Here is a 19,265-nt window from a genome sequence, read left to right as displayed (position 1 = left end):
CCTGGAAGGCTGTGTTCTACAGGGAGCAGAGCAAGGCCCCCCGCCCTGGAAGGGCCGGTGCTCCAAGGGGGAGGCATGTCCGATGGCGATGGAAGTCTCTGAACACACACACAGCAGGGCACGGAGAGGGCGGGGCTCAGGGACGTGACCTCTGTGACCTGATGACGGAGCAAGACCACACCAGGCAGAGGGCACAGCAAGTGCAAAGGCCCTGGGGTGGGAAGAGCAGGCCAGAGTGTGAAAGAGGGCAAGAGGGCAGGTGTAGGAGGAAGATGCCCTGCAACACAGGTGCCGAGCCCTTCACATGGAAGGAAGTACTATTATTATCCCCACTTTGCAGACGTGGAAACTGAGGCACTGCCTTAAAATCTCCCCAGGGTCACACAGCCAGCCAGCAGGGTGGTTAGGATCCAAACCCCGAGCCTGGCTCCAGAGGCTAGACACTCCAATCACTGCACAAACTGCCTTGGCAGCCAGGGCCAGGCCACAGGGCTTTGAAACTCCAGCGGGGAGCGGGAGGCTCTGGAGAGCTGTGATCTGACCCACAGTTTTAAAAGCCCCAGGCTGCTGTGTGGGAACAGACTGCAGAGCAGGTTGGAGCAGGGAGCCCACTTGCGTGACTACAGTGACCCAGGTGAGAGGCCATGATGGTTTAGGGCCAAGACAGGAAATGGCGAGAAGTGGTCAAGGATGGGGCGACAGGGAGAAACCTGAGGGGGACGCCAGGTTTGAGCAACAAGAGGGAAGGAGCCTGAATCACCCGAGGTTGGGACACCTGGGGGTCACAGTGAGTCTGAGGTCCCCAGCGGTGTCGGGAAGGCAGGTAGGGACAGCCAGGACCCCTGGTGCAGCCAGGACAGGCCCCATCCTTGGGTTCCCGTTGCTCCCCCTACCCACCCACCTGCCCCCTCAGTGGCTCCCACCCCTGGCCAACAGCTCAGGGTGGTGACTAGCTCCGTGTCTGGTCTGGACAGCAGCTGAGAGAAGGGAAGGGAAGGAGGAGCGCTTCCGGCTCTGGACGCCTTCTGATGGGGGGAAGCCAGGGGGCCAGGGCTCACCTTCCTGAGCCCTGAGCCCCATCAGCAAACCCAGCCAAGACCTCAAGGGGGTATAAGGATGAAGTGGGGCTGTGTAGCTGAGAGGGCCCAGCACAGAGCAGTGGCTGGCTTCCCCCTGTCCCTTTACCCCTGTGTTGACCTGGGATTCCTCCCACCCAAGCCAGAAAGCTCTAGCAGCCGCTCCCACCTCGTTCCCTCACCTCCACCCCACCCCGGCCCACACATCCCTTTCCTGAACCTGGTGCCTGGCGCCCCAAGCACCTGCTCCCCGTGACTCACTCGGGCTTACACACAGCATTGCACAGCAGCCAGCCCACCTCCCGCTCTGGTCCCACCTCCCTCAGCAGCCTCCTCCCCCTGGCTCTGCAGGGACCCAGCCAGCCCCACCACCATTACCCTGACCCCTGGTAAAAGGGTAGACTGGTAAAGGCCCCCTGGAGCCCAAACAGCGGCTCAAAGTACTGGTCTCTGACGACCCACAAGCAGCCCCGATGGGCCTTGCTATCTGACATCCCAGCGCTGAGCCCAGGATGCCGCCCACTCTACAGAGGGGTCAGGGAGGGCTCCCAGCCACAAGGTCACCCGCCGGCCACTTGCGTCCGTGCTGGGTGGGGCCAGCGGAGGCCGCGCACAGCCCCGCCCTGCGCTCTGCGTCCAGCCCTCCACACCACCTGTTCAGAGACGTCAGCACCACCCGCCCCCAGCCGCCGCCGGCCCACCTGTCCCCTCCATGCAAGTGTGGGTGCTATTCTCAGCCCCAGGCGCCACAACGCCGGCCATCAGCAGAGGGGTGGAATCTGCCCCTCCAGCCCAGCCCCCTCCCACCAGCCCCTCATCAGCTGCTTGCTGGGCTCCCTGGGGGAACAGCCTGTGTGGAGAAGCAGCAAAGCGTGAGCCCAGCCCCCAACTCAGCAGAGCACAGAGCCAGAGCCAGGCCAGGGGAGGTGAAGGTCTCGCCTCCACCCACCTGCCTGGGCCAAGCAAAGGTCTGACCGGGGCAGGACCATGGCCATCTCCACGATATTCATCAGGAAACCACTTCCCTACTGACGCCAGGCCAAGCCGGCCTTTCACATCACCTCCTCCAGGCAGCCTTCCCTGACCCCCACCCCAGGCACAAGGCCTCACTTATTCCCCTGAATGCCCTCGGCCCTTTGCCTATGCCTGTTTGGCCTAAATGTGCAACCAGGCTATTCATTCATTTTACCACTCGGAATCCTCCATGGCCACATCTGTGAACCTGGAACTATTAAAAGAGTACCTAAAGGACATAAGACATGTGGTATTTTTTCCCAACATGTTAGTGCTTTTATTTTGATTATTGTTGTTATTTTTGTCACTCAAAGGAGTTGATGCCCAGAGTCAGCTTTAAATAGCTCCACCCAGGCCTGCCAAGTGCAGACACACGCCCTGCCCTCGACACAGCACGGGGGAGGGCCGGCCCCCTCCCCCCTCCCCCCACCTCTCCCCACCCTGGCCCTGTGGTCCCTCCCAGGCCCTCGGCTGCCCGGGAGCTGTCCTAAGGGCTCCCCTAACTCAGCCCTGGCCTGATTCCAAGTTGCCACTACCTGTGAGGACACCCCACTTTGCAGATGCAGAATCAAAGGCTGGGGACTCACTGGTACAGGGCCCCAGAGCAGAACAGGGCCCAGGGCCAGGGCCACTGCTTTCCACTAGAGCAGGGGCTGGGGGAAGGCTGTGAGGGGGCTGGGAGGGGCTGGAAGGGAGCATAGTCAGAGCAAGGGCGAAGACCAGGGTGCGGGAAACAAGAGGGGCCCAGAGTGGGAGTCCGGTGGTGGCCCCGCCCCTGGCAGAGGCGCTGACCGTCAGGGGACAAGAGGGGCTTTCCCAGGCTCCCTCCTGCTAACCGTGCACCACCGGTCTTGGGCTGGGGCGGGGTAGAGAAGTACGGTGGGCAGGGAGGGGCCTGAGGGGGAGGCACTGGTCCTCCCAGCCCAGCAGATGCAGGAAATGAGCACACGGTGGACAGGAGGTGGGGCCTCCCCCTCCCAGCCCGGAGACCACAGGGGACGATGCAGGGGCCGCCAGAGCTCTGGGCAGGTCACCCCCCAGGGTCCCACCTCTACCCTCAAAGGTAAGGACCAGGTGAGCGCAAAAGGCCCCTCCATCTCTGGCTTCCCAGGGTTGGGGCAGAGCATCAGCCCTGGAGTCTACCTTGCTAAGGAGGTCTTCAGGGTCTGACCCACATCCCTCCCCGAGAAGAGCTGAGGCAGTGTGGACACGGAGGGGTAGCAGAGACTCCCCACACCCACCCACAGCAGAGGGCCCTGGCCCCCAGGAATCATAGCCAGTGCCAGCTCACCATCTGGGCCCACTGCGGAGCTTGCTCACACCCACCTGTCCCTTTCCTGCCCCAGGACCCGCTTTCCCAGGAGAAACACAGTCCAACAGCAAGGGACAGCTGAGCTGCCAGCTCACCCCATTTCTTTTTTAAAAAAACACAAAATCACAGCAATGTGCCAAAGGAGGAGAGCAGAAAAAAGCAGTGCAGGGCCTGGCCTGGGGTGGACACCCAGCCCCAGACCCCGGGAGGTCGGCTCGTGGCCAGCCCACGCTACAGCTCTGGACACTTCTGGAGCACCTAAAAGCTGGAAGGGACTCCTGCTGCTGACAGGGAGAGGGAGTAGGGGTGGGGGGAGGCCTAAAAGTGGTGGGAAGGGGGTCCGCGGTGTCACGTGGCTCCTGCCGGGCCCTCGCTGGGCAACACCTTCCCCTTCCTTCCTCCCCCGAGGCCTCACCATCTAGATCCCAAGCTGAGCCTGAATGGCTCCACCACTGCTGGGCCAAGGCTGGCCCGGACTTGGGCAGGATGGCCCAACTGGACGCACACGGAGGGCATGGGCACAGCTGAACACCCCACGCCCACCAAGGCGCCTCAGTACCCCCACCCCACCCGAGAGCTGGAACCCCAACCTTCAGTGTCCTCGGGTGTGAAATGGAGACACCTCTTCCCCCATTAAATCCTCACACACGGGGAAACCGAGGTTCAGAGGGGACAGGTAACTTGTCCAAGGTCAAGGGCTTGAGAGGAGCAGGGCTGGGATTTGAACATGGGCCTTCCACCTGCCACGCTGTATAAGACGCTCCGAGAAGCCTTTTCCATCCCTCGTGCACGGGAGCCTCACACCCCAACTCAGCGTTAAGTGCCTACTATGTGCGGGTGTCAGGATCACACATTCACAGCGGGACCAGCCTCCACCACTGAAGACTTGGGTCTAGCAGGGAGGACGGTCACCCCATTGTGTGGCGGAGCAAATCGAAATAAGAAGGGTTGAGTAACTGGCCCAAGTCCCCAGTGGAGGGGAGGGGAGCAGGAGCGCGGATCCTGGGTCTCCGGTGCGCTGACAGCCCTTGGCTCCCCCATCCCCACCACGTGGCTCCGGAGAGCACTAGCTGGTTGCAGGATGTGGGTGTGGCCTCTCCTGGTCTCTCACCTCCGCCCACAGCGCACACAGTGGGACAGGGTCACGGACTCAGAGCTGGGACGCAGGCATCAGGTTCTGTCCTGCTGCTGACCATGGGTTTCCCACGGTGCTGACTCAGCTCTCCCAGGCGGCCCTGCAGCCCTGCACCCACGCCTCGGGGCAGCTTCCTCAGTGCAGTTCCAGGATGGCCCCTACCTGGTCCACCAGACCCAGGACAGCACCGCCCCCGAGGCCCGCAGGAAGGGCCCAGGACCCCCCCTTGGCTGTGGCCCCTGCCAGGCCCATGGTCCCCTCCACCAGGAGGCCTGGGCTGGTCAACTTGGGGAAGGTGGTGACATTCCAGCCCAGGCAGACCCACTTCCAGAACAGACTGCTCCGCTGAGTCTTTGGCGGGGACACACACACACACACACACACACACACACACTAAGCTTATAAACTAGCTCCTGGCTTAGTTTATATTTCAAACAACAGTATTTTCATCCTGTGCCAGGTTCAGCAAATGCACCCAATTTAATTGTGGATTCTATTTCTCCGTTTAGATCAAGACTCCACTTGTATTCCTGGCCATTAACTCCTCCTCAAGTCTCCCCTCCCCTCCCCCGATATGGGATTCCCCCTCCCTCCCCAACTCTGTTTTCAATCTGCACCCAGGTCTGTCTCTCCCTGAGGCTCCCCCTGGGAGTCAGGCCAGGACAGTTCCTTCCACATCCGACCCTGACCCTCTGGGGTCCCGTGATTCCTGCATGAAGCCAGGTTCCCCCACCTGCCTGGTGGAGTCATGGCGGATCCCAGGGGCCATGTGGAAAGTCCCAAGGTGGCTCTGCAGGGTCACCTTCTCCTCTAGCAGGCCAGCCCCCCTCCCCCATACATACCACACACACACCCCTCCCCAGGTGTTCGCCCCACAGAGGCAGCCCCCACCCACTGATTTTTAATGGAAAACATTTCAGCATTCACATTTGCACTACAATAATCTCTTCCAAGCACCCTCCAACCACCCTCTCCCCGCTCAGGGATGGGGGTGGCAGCTCCCAGGAAAGGCCAACCTGGGGCCAAGTCCAAGACTGGGAGGGAGGAAATCCCAGGGCTTCCCTGAGCTCCAGTGTTCTCATCTGCCAAGTGGAACCATAATCCAGTCCCGCCAACCTCATAGGTCACTGAGAGGAACAAATGAAAAACAGCAGGTGGGAGGGTTCTCAGTAAACCACAAAATGCCACGGAGATGCCAACCCTGACCTCCCCTCCAGAATCATCCAGACCCAGCTGGACCCAGCAGAACTCAGCTCCACCATTATCACTTACAGGAGTCCTGGAGTTCACCTTCCCTCACTGGGAGGGGCATCTCATGGTGGGCAACTGAGGCTCGGCGGCCGAGCCAGGGTTCAACCCACATCTCTCAAGCCCCAGCTCTTTCTGCTATGCACTGGGTTCCTCGAATGAATGAATGAATGAATGATGAGAGACCCCTCACCTATGTCCCCAGGGCCCTCCCCTCATTAGGCCCCTCAACCCAGCCCACCTGGAACCGTATGCCCTCCCCCCACCCATTCAATCAAGCTCCGGCTCAGGGGGGCTCTGGCTTCCCTCCTGGGGGAGGCGACACCACCCCCCCCCCCCGATTTAGTGTTTTCAGCCTATACAGGAAAAAAAGGAAACAAAAATGCACTGCAGTTCAATTTCAAGAATCTGGTCATCAGAACACAAAAGCCAGAATGGTTCCTACCTGTGGGTTCCCAGGGGTTCCCCAAGACGCTCCCTGGAACAGAAGCTGTGTGTCCTCCCTCCCCAGGCACTGATCGCATCACTTCCTCCAGCACCACCAGGCACTGGGCACTGGTCATCTTCACTTCCTCCTGGACCTTCTCCACAAGCCCATTCCCGTTTACAGAGGAGGAAATAGGGGCTCAGAGAGGGCATGACTTGCCCAGGACCCCAGAGCGGGTGGGTGGTCACTGGGGTCATGCTCCCTTCTCTCTGTCCAGGTCTGTCTTTCTCCCACACTCACCCCAACCTCCTTCTTCCCCTTCCCTTGTTCAATCTCTCTTTGACTCTTGCCCACCTGCCAGGGGTCCGGGGCCCAGCTCAGCACCCTCGTCCGCTCCATCACCCACATCTGGCCCCGAGATAGGTGTTGACAGGCTGGAGGACACGTCTTGAGAGAGGTGATGCCGTCTCAGAGCAGAGAAGTAGGGGCGGCCACAGGGGGCCGGGGTGGGAGCAGCAGGGAGACCCCTCGGCCCAGCTTTCCCCAGGCCAGGTCTGTCCTCAGGGCCCAGCGACGGGACCCGGCTCGCCAGGGCTCCAGCATGGTGGTCGCAGTGCTGGGGAGAGGCCGAGGTGACCAAAAGGTCCAAAGAAAGTAGCAGCAGCTGTCGGAAAAAGGGCTGGCAAGGAGCTCCCGTCACCCCAGCCGCCTTCCGGCCCCACGGCCTCTGCAAAGCTCCTCAAGCACAGGCCTGGGTGGAGACCTGGACCCCTCACCAGCCAGCCGCTGGCCCTGAGCCTCATCCACAAAACGTTACCTTACCGTCGTCCACTCCTCACCCTGTAGTCTGCACTCCGAGCCAGCGTCCCCACCAGCTGGCATGACCCCTCGTCCTCTGAGGACCTTCCCCGGCTCTGATCCAAGACCTAGGGGACCCCCACTTGACCATCTGGTCTGGCCTCAAAGGGCGGAGCATGCTGGGGTGCCTTGAACAGGGGGGAGGTGACCCACTGACCCCCTCCCAGCTGTCCAGCTCGACAGGCTTAGCAGTGTCATCCCCTCCGCAGTGTCACCTTGTGGCCTCAAAACAGAGAGAAGCAGGTTTGCACGCACCGGGAGGAGGTACGGGATGTACAGCAGCCTTTCCAGGAAGGCTGTGACCCCAGCCCTGACGGAGAGGACTCCAGGATGGCAGCCCTGCCCCCAGACCCCCCCGTACCTTCCTGGGCACAGCTGGATTCTAACCTGACCCAGGTCACTCCCTCAAGAGGGGATGCCACTTCCTCCAAGCAGTCTTCCCTGACTGCTCAGGCCTGATGGGAGGCTCCTCAGGACCCCAGTGTCCTTCCCCTCACCTCCCCCCAGTGCTGTGATGGGCACTGGGTGTGGGGCTGGGAGCTCCTGGAGGGCAGGGGCCAGTTCTTCTCCTCCCAGTGCCCTCACACCTCAGCCCTCTGGCCCACAATGGGCAGGCCATGAAGGAGAGAATGACAAGGGGAAGAGGAGCTAACTCAGCGCCAGAAATCCAGGCATCTAAAGCGAGGAGCCAGCTCGAATGTCCCTACAAAGGTGCCCCGGGGGCTCCAGGATGGGGGGGCTTGCAGGGGCTCTGAGGGCCTGAGAGCCCCAGCTCCACCAGCAGTGACAACAGTGACAATTCCCTCCCCCCAGCACTGCAGTGGCTGCTGCCAGCTGCCGCCCACTCACTCCCAGCCCCTGGGGCTCAGCCCCCGCCTTACTGCGGCCCTTGCACTGCAGAGGCAGAGATGTCTGCAAGCTCGCCCCCTGTCCACAGAGCAGGGACAGCAGCAGAGACCCAGCCGGTCACCCCAGGCACAGCATGGGGGGGACGGGGCACAAATGCCCACTCCCAGGGGCACCATGGACAGGTCTCAGCACCGATGCCCACCCCGAGGCCCCAAACCCACCCTCCACCAGTGCTGTGGCCCCAATCCCACCCCATCTGCCGTGGCACTGGGACCTGGGGTCAGGGACTGGGGCTGAAGGTGAGGTCCAGGAGGCAGAGGGAAGCGGCCCAGCCGAGAGCAAGCTCAAGTGGGTCTGAGGGCAGCAGTGAGTCTCAGGCCTAGCAAATCACACAGACCCACAGGTCAGGGATCCCCGGCACCCCGGTCACCTCAAAGCTTTCTCAGGTCGGAAGAGGACCCCTGCAGACGGCCCAGGCCAACCCGTCTTTGGCATTTGGCCTGAAGCCAAGGAGGGCTCCCCAGCAGGGCCCCAGCCCACTCCTGAGAACTCGAGTGTCTGGGCCCAAGCACTGCAGCCCCAGGCTCAGGGTAGCACCATCACAGCCCTGAGACATTTTACTGCCAGAGAAGGTTCTAAGCAGCGATGCCCAGGGGTCCCTCGGGATGGCCTGTGCCAGGGCCGGATGCGCCTCCTGCACCTGACCCCAAGACCTGGGCTCTGATGCCTCCTGTGCTCTCCGGGGGCCTGAAATCCTGCAGCCACATCGCCCTTGCCCCTCCCACCCTACACCCTGAACCCAGGGCCTCCCGGGCTGGCTCTGCCAGCCGTCAGCCTGCCTCTACCTGCCTGAAGAATCCAAGCATCCAGTCAGCAAGGAAGCACTGAGCACCTACTGTGTGCAGAGCTGGGGGCACCACAGCGACTGCAGCAGGCAGGACCCACCCTTGTGGAGCAGATATTCTAGGGGGCTTGCCCCAGGCCACCACGGGCCTGCTTCAAGCCTGGGCCCAGGAGAGTAGCCAACAACACCCCAGCTCCAGGCAGCCAGTCCACAGGGTGGGCAGCGAACTGCCCCAGGGCACTGGGCCCCAGACTTTTAGATCCCACACCAGGAAAATCTTCCCAGTGTGTGTGTGTGTGTGTGTGTTTTGCGGGGCAGGGGGGTGCGGTCAGCATGATGACTATTTCCTCCCCAAAAACATTAAGAAACTACCAGAATTACCATCATTTCATAAAAGAAACACTGTTGCAACAATCTGAACAAAAGTAGATACAATCTCAGGATAAAGGGTGTTCCTTTATATTGAGTAAAGCGGATGCAGCTTTCATATTTGGGAAAACACACACACATCACCTCATTTGTCCTCACTTGCAGGTAGGAACTCCTGTCCCTAGACTTGCCTCAGGAAACCCCAGGCTGTCCCCTCACCCCAGGGCCCACCAAGCACCCCCAAAACAGAAAGGCCACATCCCAAAGTATAAGCTTAGACCCCATGTGGGGACCCAGGGGCAGACAAGCAGCCCCAGATCTAATTTAATGGTGGGGAAGGTCTTGGGACCAAAATCTGTCAAATGACACCCCGCTCCCTCAGACAGGCCTTCCCTCCTGGATAGAGATCCGCATCTTATTTGCATGATCTGGGCCTTCCCCCTGGCCTGAGGGCCTAGTCACCAAGGGAGAGATAGCACCCCAGACAGTGGACCAGGACAGCCCATGGCAAGTCACAGCACTGCTCTGAGCCTCTGTTTCTTCATCTGCTGAATGGGTATCATAATGACCTTCCCTGCTTGCAGTGAGGATGAGAATTTTCACCAAGCACCTGGCACTCAGCAGGTGTGCAACAAACCAGGTTATTTTTAAGTTAATATTTGACAAAGGCTTCCCTTGGGACAGGAAGAGCCTGCCTTTCTCTTCTCAATTCCCCAGCCCTGACCCCTGCCAGCCCTTGGCACTAAGCCAGCTTCGCTGCCCGGTCCAGAACCATGTGGCCTCTTTGGGAGGTGGCAGCCTCTTTGGGGAGGCCCCAGGAGCCCCAGATGCCAGCCAGGTCCCACGAGGTATGCCCCATCCCCGGCACAAGAACCACCAGCCCTGCCCTTCACTTGTGTCCATTTAATCCACACAGCATTCTCTGTGGCTCTCACCACTGACTTCAGGTGAGGAAATTGAGGCTCAGAGAGGTCAGTGTGACCTGCCCAAGGGTAGTAACGTGTGGGAAGGGATTCAAATCCAGCTCCCTAGAGAGTGGTTGCCACTACCCTGAGTTGCTGCTTGATGCGAAAATCTTGTAAGTGGTCCTCCCCGGGCTGGGCCATCTTTGGTGTCTCCCTCCTCCTCTTTTATTGGCCCCTCTCACCTCCCCTTACATCCTGGGTGAGAACCCCCACCCACAAAGCAGCCCTGGCCTGCACTGTCAGTGCCCTTCAGCTCTGGTGTCCTTTTCTTTGCATTTTTAATCCCAAAAGGAGACTTGCCAAAAAAGGAGTTTTAGTGACTTCCCTGGCGGTCCAGTGGTTAAGACTCCATGCTTCCAATGCAGGGGGCGCGGGTTCGATCCCTGGTCAGGGAGCTAAGATCCCGCATGCCACGCAAAAAAAAAAAAAAGGAGCTTTAGAAAACCACATAGCAGGGTGACATCAAACAGGAAGGCATCATCCCCCAGACGCCCTCTCACCTGGAGCCAGAAGCTTCGGCTCAGCCTCTCCCCAAACCAATCCCTTGCACCATGTGAGCGCCCGGCCCTGGAATGCTCAGGAAAGGCTGATCTGAACCATCACATTCCACTGAGGAAAAGCTGCCCTGCTCTTGTATCTACCTGCCACCAGACTTTTCATTTCTTGAGTGTCTCCCCCAAGAGACGTCAGTTCCAGGCAGGCGGGGGCTTGGTTTTGCTCAGCCCTACAGAACCAAGATGGTGCCCAGCACACAGTGGGTTTTTCAAGTAAATGAAGAAGCAAACCCCGTGATCACTTTACGGATGGCCAGAGTGAAGCCCAGAGAGGGGAGAACACTTACCCAGGGCCACCGGATTTACGTGCAGATGAGTCCAGTTCCCGCCCCAACCCCGGAACCGTGCAATTCCCTCCCCCCGCCACACGCCGCTCCTCTGCACACACACACACAGACACGGACACACACACACATGCACACATACCACCCTGGGCTGGGACAACATTACAAACCCTGATCGGTCAAGGGCTCAGCAGGGATTAGCTGTCTGCAGAGGCCTGTAATGGACACTCCAGGGAGAAAGGCTGGGACAAGGGCCTGGCGGGGAGGGAGATCTCTGGGTCATCATGCAGCTCTGCCCACTAAGCACTTGCTGTGTGACGGGCAACTGTCTGAGACCCTACTCTCCACAACGGGCGTGTGAAGGGGAACGAGTATTACCCCCACTTCACAAATGAAGAAACTGGGCTCAGGAGGGTCCTGCCATCTGCCCAAGGTCCTGGCTGGTCAGGGGAACCCAGGATCCCCACCTGTTGCCTGCCGAGCCCATGCCCGGGCTCTGTCTCTGACACGCCCCTGGGTAGGACCCAGGGATTCTAGAACCTCATGGAAAAAGCCCAGGCAAGGCCGGGCTAAGGCAGAAGGGGGGACAGAAGCACAACTTGGAGAGGGGCGAGCTGGGCGGAGATCGCCTCATCCAGGGGCAAGGGCCTGGGCAATGCCAGAGAGCGAAGGTGAGAAGGGGACACGGCGAGGTCATCTGCGAAGAAGGAGGGTGAAGAGTTGAGGCCTCAGCCGCTCTGAGCGTCCACAGGATCCACAGATCCCACTGGCGTTCAAGACTTGATCACATCCAACCCAAATCTACGGCCCAGCCAGCCCTCTCCGCTCCCGACACACCCCACCCTTTCCCTGGGTGACCAGCGGCTCACTCCCCCACTCCACGCGCACCCTGACCCACAGCTGTCCCCCCCACACCCCGGGAACACCTCCTCCAGGCCCCAGACAGCCCAGTGAGCCAACCTGGGCAAAACAGCCCCTGCCTGGGCCCTGCCACGAGCCAGCAGACTCGATGGAGTGGGGCCTCAGCTCACGCCTGGGGCCCAGCCCCCTCCCGGCCCGCCGGGGCCCAGAAGTCTGGAGGTCACGCTTGCAACTTCCCCACACCCACAGGCCTCAGCCAAACGTCCACGGAGCCCCCAGAAGCACCCCACCCAGAGATGACGCCTAGCTCTGGAGCCTTCTCTCCAGCGCTGGCAAGATGAACCATCTACATAAATAACTCGGGTTCAGGGAGAAGCTGATCCGAGCCTGGAGAGGTGCAGAAACGCTTGTGTAAGATCAGAGGAAAGAGACACAGCGCAGGGAGGTACAGAGTGACGGAGGCAAAGCCAACATGGGAGGGGACGAGAGAGAGGACACTCAGGGGCGAGAGAGACACCCCGATGGGGAGGACAGTGGAAAGTCGGGGCGGAGGAGAGCCACTGCTGACCGGGGCCCGGGGCCTCAGAGGCCATCCAGCAGACCCGGGGGGCTCCCTGCCCCCTGCCCTCTGTGTGGCGCGGCTACTCTCAAGGCCGCTGTGAGCATAAGAACTGGTTGCAAAGGCCTGGCTTCCACTGAGGAGGCCTCCGTGGCTACGGCATGGGAGACCCTGACCACCCAGATGAGCATGGCCCCATCACGGCCATGTGTCAGGGTCCCATAAATAACTGCCACCGCACCTTCCCTCTAGGGAGCATCTGCTGTGACACGCCAGCGCTATTCCGTCCACGGACAGCCCCAGGCCCTGCCCCTCGGAGCCAGGCCTCCCCACTCCCAGCAGCGCCGGGCCAGTGCGGGGGGCGGGGGGGGGGGCAGACAGGGGGCAGAGCCTCCTCCCCTGCGCCCTCCGTGGGCCCGGCTCCACCAGCACAGGCCGGCCTCTCTCACGCACGCCCCACGAGGACTTCTGGGCAGTGGACCTCGGGGCAAGCAGGCCAGAGCATACCCCCACCTCACCTGTCCCTTCTCCCCAACCGTCCCATCACCCCAGGGGCCCAGCCCACCAAGCCCTAATCTTCTCTGTCATCTGACCCAGGCTCCACCCCAACTTGGCTCTGCCCAGCCACCTACTGAGGCCCAAAAATGGACAGAGTCATTTATAGAGGATCCGACAAGCCAAACGCGACGGGAAGATGACCTCATGGTACCCGGGTCCGAACTCCAGGCACATGCTCTGCACCCGAGCACCCTGGGGGCAGCTGGGGGCTGGGAGGTGAGCGGTGACAGTGCCATGCTGGGCTAACGGACCCCGGGGAGCCCTCTGCTGTGGTCTCACGCCCTCCTCACACCAGGGCCAGAGGCCTCAGGACCTTACGACAGTAAGCTCCACGCCGGCCAGAGCCACGTGCACCCTGCTCCCCGCAGCACCCCGCTCCCCGCAGCACCCCGGGCTCAGCCCAGGCCCAGGCACACAGCACAGGTCCAGGCGGGATTCGCTGAATGAGGGAAGGCCAAGGAGCACACACGGGACAAATCAGCCCACCCAGAGCCTGCGTCAGGGCTTCCACGCCAAGCCCCCAAACGCCCTTGTTTTTTCATAACAGTCACTCTGCACCTGCTGGGGCCAGGTGAATGCTGGGTGCCCACACGGATCTGCCCAACCCCCAGGGAGCACCCAGACCAGTGGTGGATGCTGCCGGGTCAATGGGCAATGCCAGGGCCCGGGGGGAGTCACTGAGCTGGGGGACAGGAGAGCTGGCTCCACAGGGACCAGCGGGCAAGCTTTCCCACACCTCACCGTCCCCCTCTGAATCCTGGTGGACATCTGGTGGCAGAGAGGACATGGGGGGAAATCGAGGGTGAGGAAAAGAAGAGGAGAGATGAGGGCCCTTCTTCCTATGCAGATACAACCTAGGCCCTCCACCCAAGCTCCTGCTTGTCCCTGCTCAGGAAATACCCTGCCGTGGCAACAGGGCCACTGGAATTGCCCCTTTACTCATAGATTTGACCAAGGCGAGGTGGGGCCAGGGGCTGGGTACCTATGAGACCACTGCGAGTTAGACATGGTCCTGAGGGCCACCTGAAGATGCCGAGGAGATAGCCAGGTCAGCGGCACCCAGGCTGCAACGCAGACTCTGAGCCTCCGGAGGGCAGAGGGGAGAGACTGGTGTGGGTCAAGTCATCACGCTTCCTGGGAGGGGGCTGCAGCGGGGCTAACAGGGGAGGCTGCTTTCCCAGACTCGGCCAGGATGCCCGAGGTGCTGCTCTGGCTTCCGCTGGGGAGGACCTCCCAACCAGAGCCCACGGGGCAGAGAGCAGCAACAGCACTAAGCAACTCCAGTCCCACGAGGCCCAGGCTCGGGCAGGGCCAGCCCTTGGCCAAGGCCAGCATCCACAGCTGACCAGCTGTCAACCAACTGCCCATGGCCACAGAACAGAGGCTAAGGAGGGAGGGGGGGGCAGCTCAGTGGGGTCAATGATGACCTCTCGCCACGTACACGGAGGGGATACAGCCCATGCCTACTGCCCCTGAAATTACTGAAAGATGCTGCTGCAGAAACAAGGCAAGTAGGGCAAAGGGGACACAGCCAGAGCAAAGGGGAGCAGGGGAGAACTAGGGACGTCACTGGATTGGGGGCAGGGCAACTGCGTCAGCCTTTCCTAGGCTTCCCATTCATCTTCCTCAGCCCCTCAGGGGCAGGAAGCAGGCTTAGACCCAGAGCTGCCTGTTCCAGGCACCTAAATGGATTACCCAGCCGTGGGAGGGGAGGTGCGGGGAGCAAGGGCAGCGGCATCTGCCCCTCCCCTCCCCCCAACCTGGGCGACTGAAGCCTTCCCAGCCCCCAGCCAGCTATCTGTGGTACTCTAATCCCTCGTCCCGCCCAGGGGAGGGGAGCAGAACAGCTGGGACAGGCCAGATCTGGAGCCTGGCTGAGGGCCCTTCCCTCTACGCAACCCACCCACCTCCTGAGCCCGGGACCACGAGGATGAGCGGCAGGACTCGGAGGGAAGCGCGGGGGAAGCTCCAGAGGCCGCCGCCGCTCTCACCCCGACCCCCACCCCCTCCCCCACTGTCACGTGGCTGCATCCTTAGGGAGCCCGCAGGTCTCAGCTGCACAAGTCATTGTTTATAAACAGCCACAAGCCTGGCGGGGGAAGGCCGGCCGGTCTCCGGGATCCGGCGGCAGAGGGGACAGACCCGGCCAGGGGAGCACTGGGGGTCCACCCTGGCAGCAGCACTGATTCTGCAATCTCAGATTTCAGAGTTGGAGTCGGCAGGGGAAGTGGCGTCAGCAGCTGGCGTGATCCAATTCAATAAACCAGAGGCGGCTAGGGATAGCAAGCCGGGCGGGCGCGGACCCCTGCCCCCCAATCCTGCGTTTCCTGCACAGTCCGAGGGCCACGGGAAGCCCCGGCTGCAAACAGTGGCTCTCCGCGCCGAGGGGTCGGGTTTCCTGCGGGGCCCTCCACACCCCCGGCGGCTTGCCGTCCCTCCTCCGGGCCGGCTCCCCACCCCGGCCGCGGGCTCCCAAAGCCAGAGCCGCCACCCTCTCCCCCCCGCGGCCGGAAACACGAAGCCCCTGCTCCGGCGAGGGCACCTCCGGAGGGGTGCGCAGCTCTCTGCTCCCCGGGAGCCGGGCCGGAGCTTCCAGGCCGCAGGCACCTCTCGGGAAAGGAAACCTGACCCCTCCCTCGGCCCACGGGGACAGAAGGTGGAGCGGCGGGTGGAGAGGAGGGAACGGCGGGCGCAGGAAGCGCTCAGAGGCCTGGAGTCGGCGCGCAGGCACCCGCGAGCGGTGGGGCAGCCTCGGGATTCCCGGAACTAAGCGACCCTGGGGACAAGGGGCAGACCCCCCTCGCCCCAGCGCCGGCCCCGCCCGCAAGGCCCAAGTGGTCCCGGAGGGCTAGGGGCGCCACCTCGCCTCCCAGCCTCCCGGCCTCGGCCTCCAGGGCGGGGTTAGCCTGGACCTCGCGCCCGGAGAAGAGCGGGGCCGCCGCTCCTCTGCAGAGGTGCCGCGAAGATACAAAGCGGCGGGGGTGGGGGTGGGGGGTGAAGGGACAGCTGCGCCCTCTCCTGCCCCACGCCGGGGGTGAGAGGAGACGGAGGACGCGGACGGCAGAGGGCACCCAGAGCGCCGGGGAGCGCAGCCTGTGGACCCCCGAAGGCCCTCGGCAGCGCTCGTCTGGAGGTGACAGCGCCCGGCCCGGGGTCAGGACCAGCCCCCGGCGCGGGGGTGGGGGCAGGTGTCCGGACGGCGCGGCTGCAGGGGCTCCGGCTCGCTCACCTTCTCCTGCGCGCGAGTGAGCTTCTTCTGCACGTTGCTGGCGATCTTTCCCGCCGTCACCCCCTTGCTGCCCATCTCAGCCATTGCGGCTCAGGCTTGCCCGGTGGCTGGCGCCGATCTACCCAGCCCCCAGCCCCGGCCCCCGGCCGCGCGTCCGGCCCGGGCTCCCGCTCCACGCCGCGCACTAGATCGCCGAGCCGACTGGCGGAGGCGGAGCGTGCGCCCGGCAAGCGAGCTAGCGAGCGACGCGGGGACCGTGGGAGGGACGGACGGGCCGAGGGAGGGGGAGGGAGGGGGAGGGAGGAGGGGCCGGGCCTCTGGCGGCGGTCAGCGCCCCCCGCCCGCCCCCTCCGGACAAGACACAGCCTTTTAAAGGGCCACCCGGGCTCCGGAACCGCTCGGCCGGCGAGGAGGGAGCGGCGCCCACCATCGCCGCGGCTGAGGTGGCGAGCGGGACTCCCGGGACCCTCCGATGACACCGCTCCGGGGCTGGGACGAACACGACAGGCCTGGGTCCGGCGCCGCCGCGGGCCGTCTTTCCTTTCCGCAGCCCCGGAAAGGAGGCCAGATGGAGGAGAAGGGTGCTTTCAAAAATCAAAGATAAAGTGTGTGGCGATCGGGGAGCCCGGGCTGGAGCGCACAGCCCAGCCGGAGCCGCCTCTCCTTCCCGGGGGCTCACCTCTGGCCCCCTCTCCTGACGCTCGGCCTCCTCCTGGCCTCTAGGTTCACCCTTCTCGACCTGGGTTCTCAGGGCGCCACCTGTGAACTGTCCCCCTTGCCTAGTCCCTTGCCAGCCAGGCTCTCGGTTTTCTAATTTGCGGATGATTATTATAATAACAGCAGCCTAACAGTACTGAGCCTTCCTGTGTGCCTGGAACTCTGCTAAGTGCCTCATCGACAGGCATTATCTCGGTCAGTGTCCAGGACAGCCCGAGAAGGTAGGTGCTAGTATCTCTCCCGTTTTGCAAACGAGGCACAGAGAGGCCTGGAGCCAGACCTCTGACTCCACCTCCCAGGCTCTCCAACCACTATACACTGGGTGGTCTCCTATGCCCTGCTGGAAGAAAAATGGGTAATTGTCATTATTCAAAGAGAAGATAAGGTTATTGCTAACCGACCGGTGACAACTTTGCCAACAGACCAATGACACTTGTTCAAAATTAATAAATATGCATTGGGTTTACTGATCCCACCCACACCCCTCCCCAAAATCATGTCAGGGGCTTGGAAGGATGCCACAGTACTTCGCTGCCCTGGAAGGCAGGGCGGGTCCCGGGGATGTGGGCTGAGTTGAGGGCTGAGCGGAGTCCTGGAGGCCCTGTTGAGGAGGCCTGGACGTGTCCAGCACCCAAGCAGGAGCCAGGGCAGGGGTCCCCTGGACGCTTCTGGGAGGAGCAGGAAAGGCTCTTGCAGACCATACACCAAGCCTGCCGTACTCATGGAGAAACCGAGGCCCAGGAAAAAAAGGTTTGGCCTGCGTTCCCCGGGAAGCCTCCTCTGCAACCTCTCTGGCTACTTCTCTGGTATTTCCCCAAGAGCGCTCAGGACTTCAGTCCTCCGGGCCTATTATTATTCCTTTTTGCAGAAAGACAGACTGAGGCTTTGCAGCTGCTGGAGGTCAAAGAGATAAGCAGAGATTCAGACCCAGGCCCTCCAGCACTAAGGCCCTCAGCTGATACACGGAACTGCATACCAGGAAAAGCACCAAGCGCTGCACGAGGGGAAAGCATTTTGTCAAAATCATTATTAATTATAAACTCATGCCCGATTCCTGAGTTACGAGAACAAAACCTAAACAGTGCAGTTTCTAAGGCAGCTTTCTCCTAAAAGCTCATCAAGCTTTCACCTCATGGTCCGTCTCCTCCTAATTTTATGTTTGGCATTTTTCTAACCATTCTCTAAGAGCGATTTCTTCCAGTCCTCCTCTGAGGAAAGGAGAGAATGAGCAGAAGTCAAATCATATTACAGTCAGCCTCCAGGGAACAGTGGGAGATTCTGCTTCACTGGACTTTGGTGTTTCAAAATATCACTTGACAGAAAAATTGAAGGCAACTTAAGTGGTCATCAGCAGGATAGGGTTAGCTAGACAGCACAGCGACCAGAGAGACCATTAGAGGATCATTTTAAACTATTACAGAGATTGTGTAGCAACATGAAAATAATGCTTAAGTATAATTATGAGTGAAAAGGAGAAGACAGGAAATCGTGCATGCCCTATCCTTGCAACAACATGAAAGTAAGTGCTCATGATCAAAGACTCAAAGGAACCAGGCACAAGGAAATAGATGTGTTACGATCAAGGCATTATGGCTGATTTTTTCCCCTTAATTTCCTAAATATTCTGTAATATGCTATGTTGCCTTCATAACTAAAAAATACACACAGCTCTTATCGTTAAAAAAGATAATTCTTTATCTGATCTCTAGATTGGAAAGACTTTTTAAAGCACAAAACCATTGGAGGAAGTATTGACATAAAAAAACGCTTGTTTGAGGGTACGCAAAAATTCAATTTTTTTAAACCTCAAAAAATACCGTCAACACACAGGATAAAAGTTTGGAAGGAAATGCTCAAAAAATGTTAGTATAAGGCCAAAGGGTAGGAAGGTAGGCGATTTTTACTTTCTTCTTTATGGTTTTCTCTAGTGTCTTACTTTTTACCCGGATAGTCCATTGTTTTCACCATCAGGAAAAAATTATTTCCGTTTTGAAAAGAAAGTTGACATAAAAAATTGAAGTGTAAGAAACTAAAGAAATATCTTTGAAAATAAAACAGAACTCACAATTCATAAGAAAAACATTAAGACTTCTACAAATAAATGGGCAAATGGACAGTTCACAAAATTGGAAATTCAAATGATCAGTACATAGGTATTAAAAGTTCAGTGTTGGGCTTCCCTGGTGGCGCAGTGGTTAAGAATCCGCCTCCCAGTACAGGGGACATAGGTTTGTAGCCCTGGTCCGGGAAGATCCCACATGCCACGGAGCAACTAAGCCTGTGCACCACAGCTACTGAGCCTGCGCTCTAGACCCCGCGAGCCACAACTACCGAAGCCCGGGCGCCTAGAGCCCACGCACCGCAACGAAGAGTAGCCCCACTCGCCGCAACTAGAGAAAGCCCATG

General features: G+C 60.4%; 1 protein-coding gene across 19 annotated transcripts in view; it reads right to left on the bottom strand.

Moving 5' to 3' along the window:
* The window catches only part of BIN1 (bridging integrator 1), a 57,719-nt gene extending 41,361 nt beyond the window's left edge, over positions 1-16,358 (bottom strand). For 4 of the 19 annotated variants that reach the window (XM_036857767.1, XM_036857772.1, XM_036857770.1 and 1 more), the window contains exon 1: positions 16,143-16,354. In XM_036857767.1, coding sequence (XP_036713662.1) covers positions 16,143-16,226 — 84 coding nt within the window. In that variant the 5' untranslated portion in view covers positions 16,227-16,354. Of the gene's footprint in view, positions 1-16,142 lie in introns of all 19 variants that reach the window. The other 15 variants (XM_036857769.1, XM_036857761.1, XM_036857765.1 and 12 more) reach the window with 8 other exon arrangements.
* Positions 16,359-19,265: the final 2,907 nt, after the last annotated feature.

Source organism: Balaenoptera musculus, chromosome 7 (genome assembly GCF_009873245.2).
Source record: "Balaenoptera musculus isolate JJ_BM4_2016_0621 chromosome 7, mBalMus1.pri.v3, whole genome shotgun sequence".
Classification (NCBI taxonomy): domain Eukaryota; kingdom Metazoa; phylum Chordata; class Mammalia; order Artiodactyla; family Balaenopteridae; genus Balaenoptera; species Balaenoptera musculus.
The sequence above is the reverse complement of the archived record's forward strand: the minus strand, read 5'-3'. Positions and strand labels throughout refer to the sequence as shown.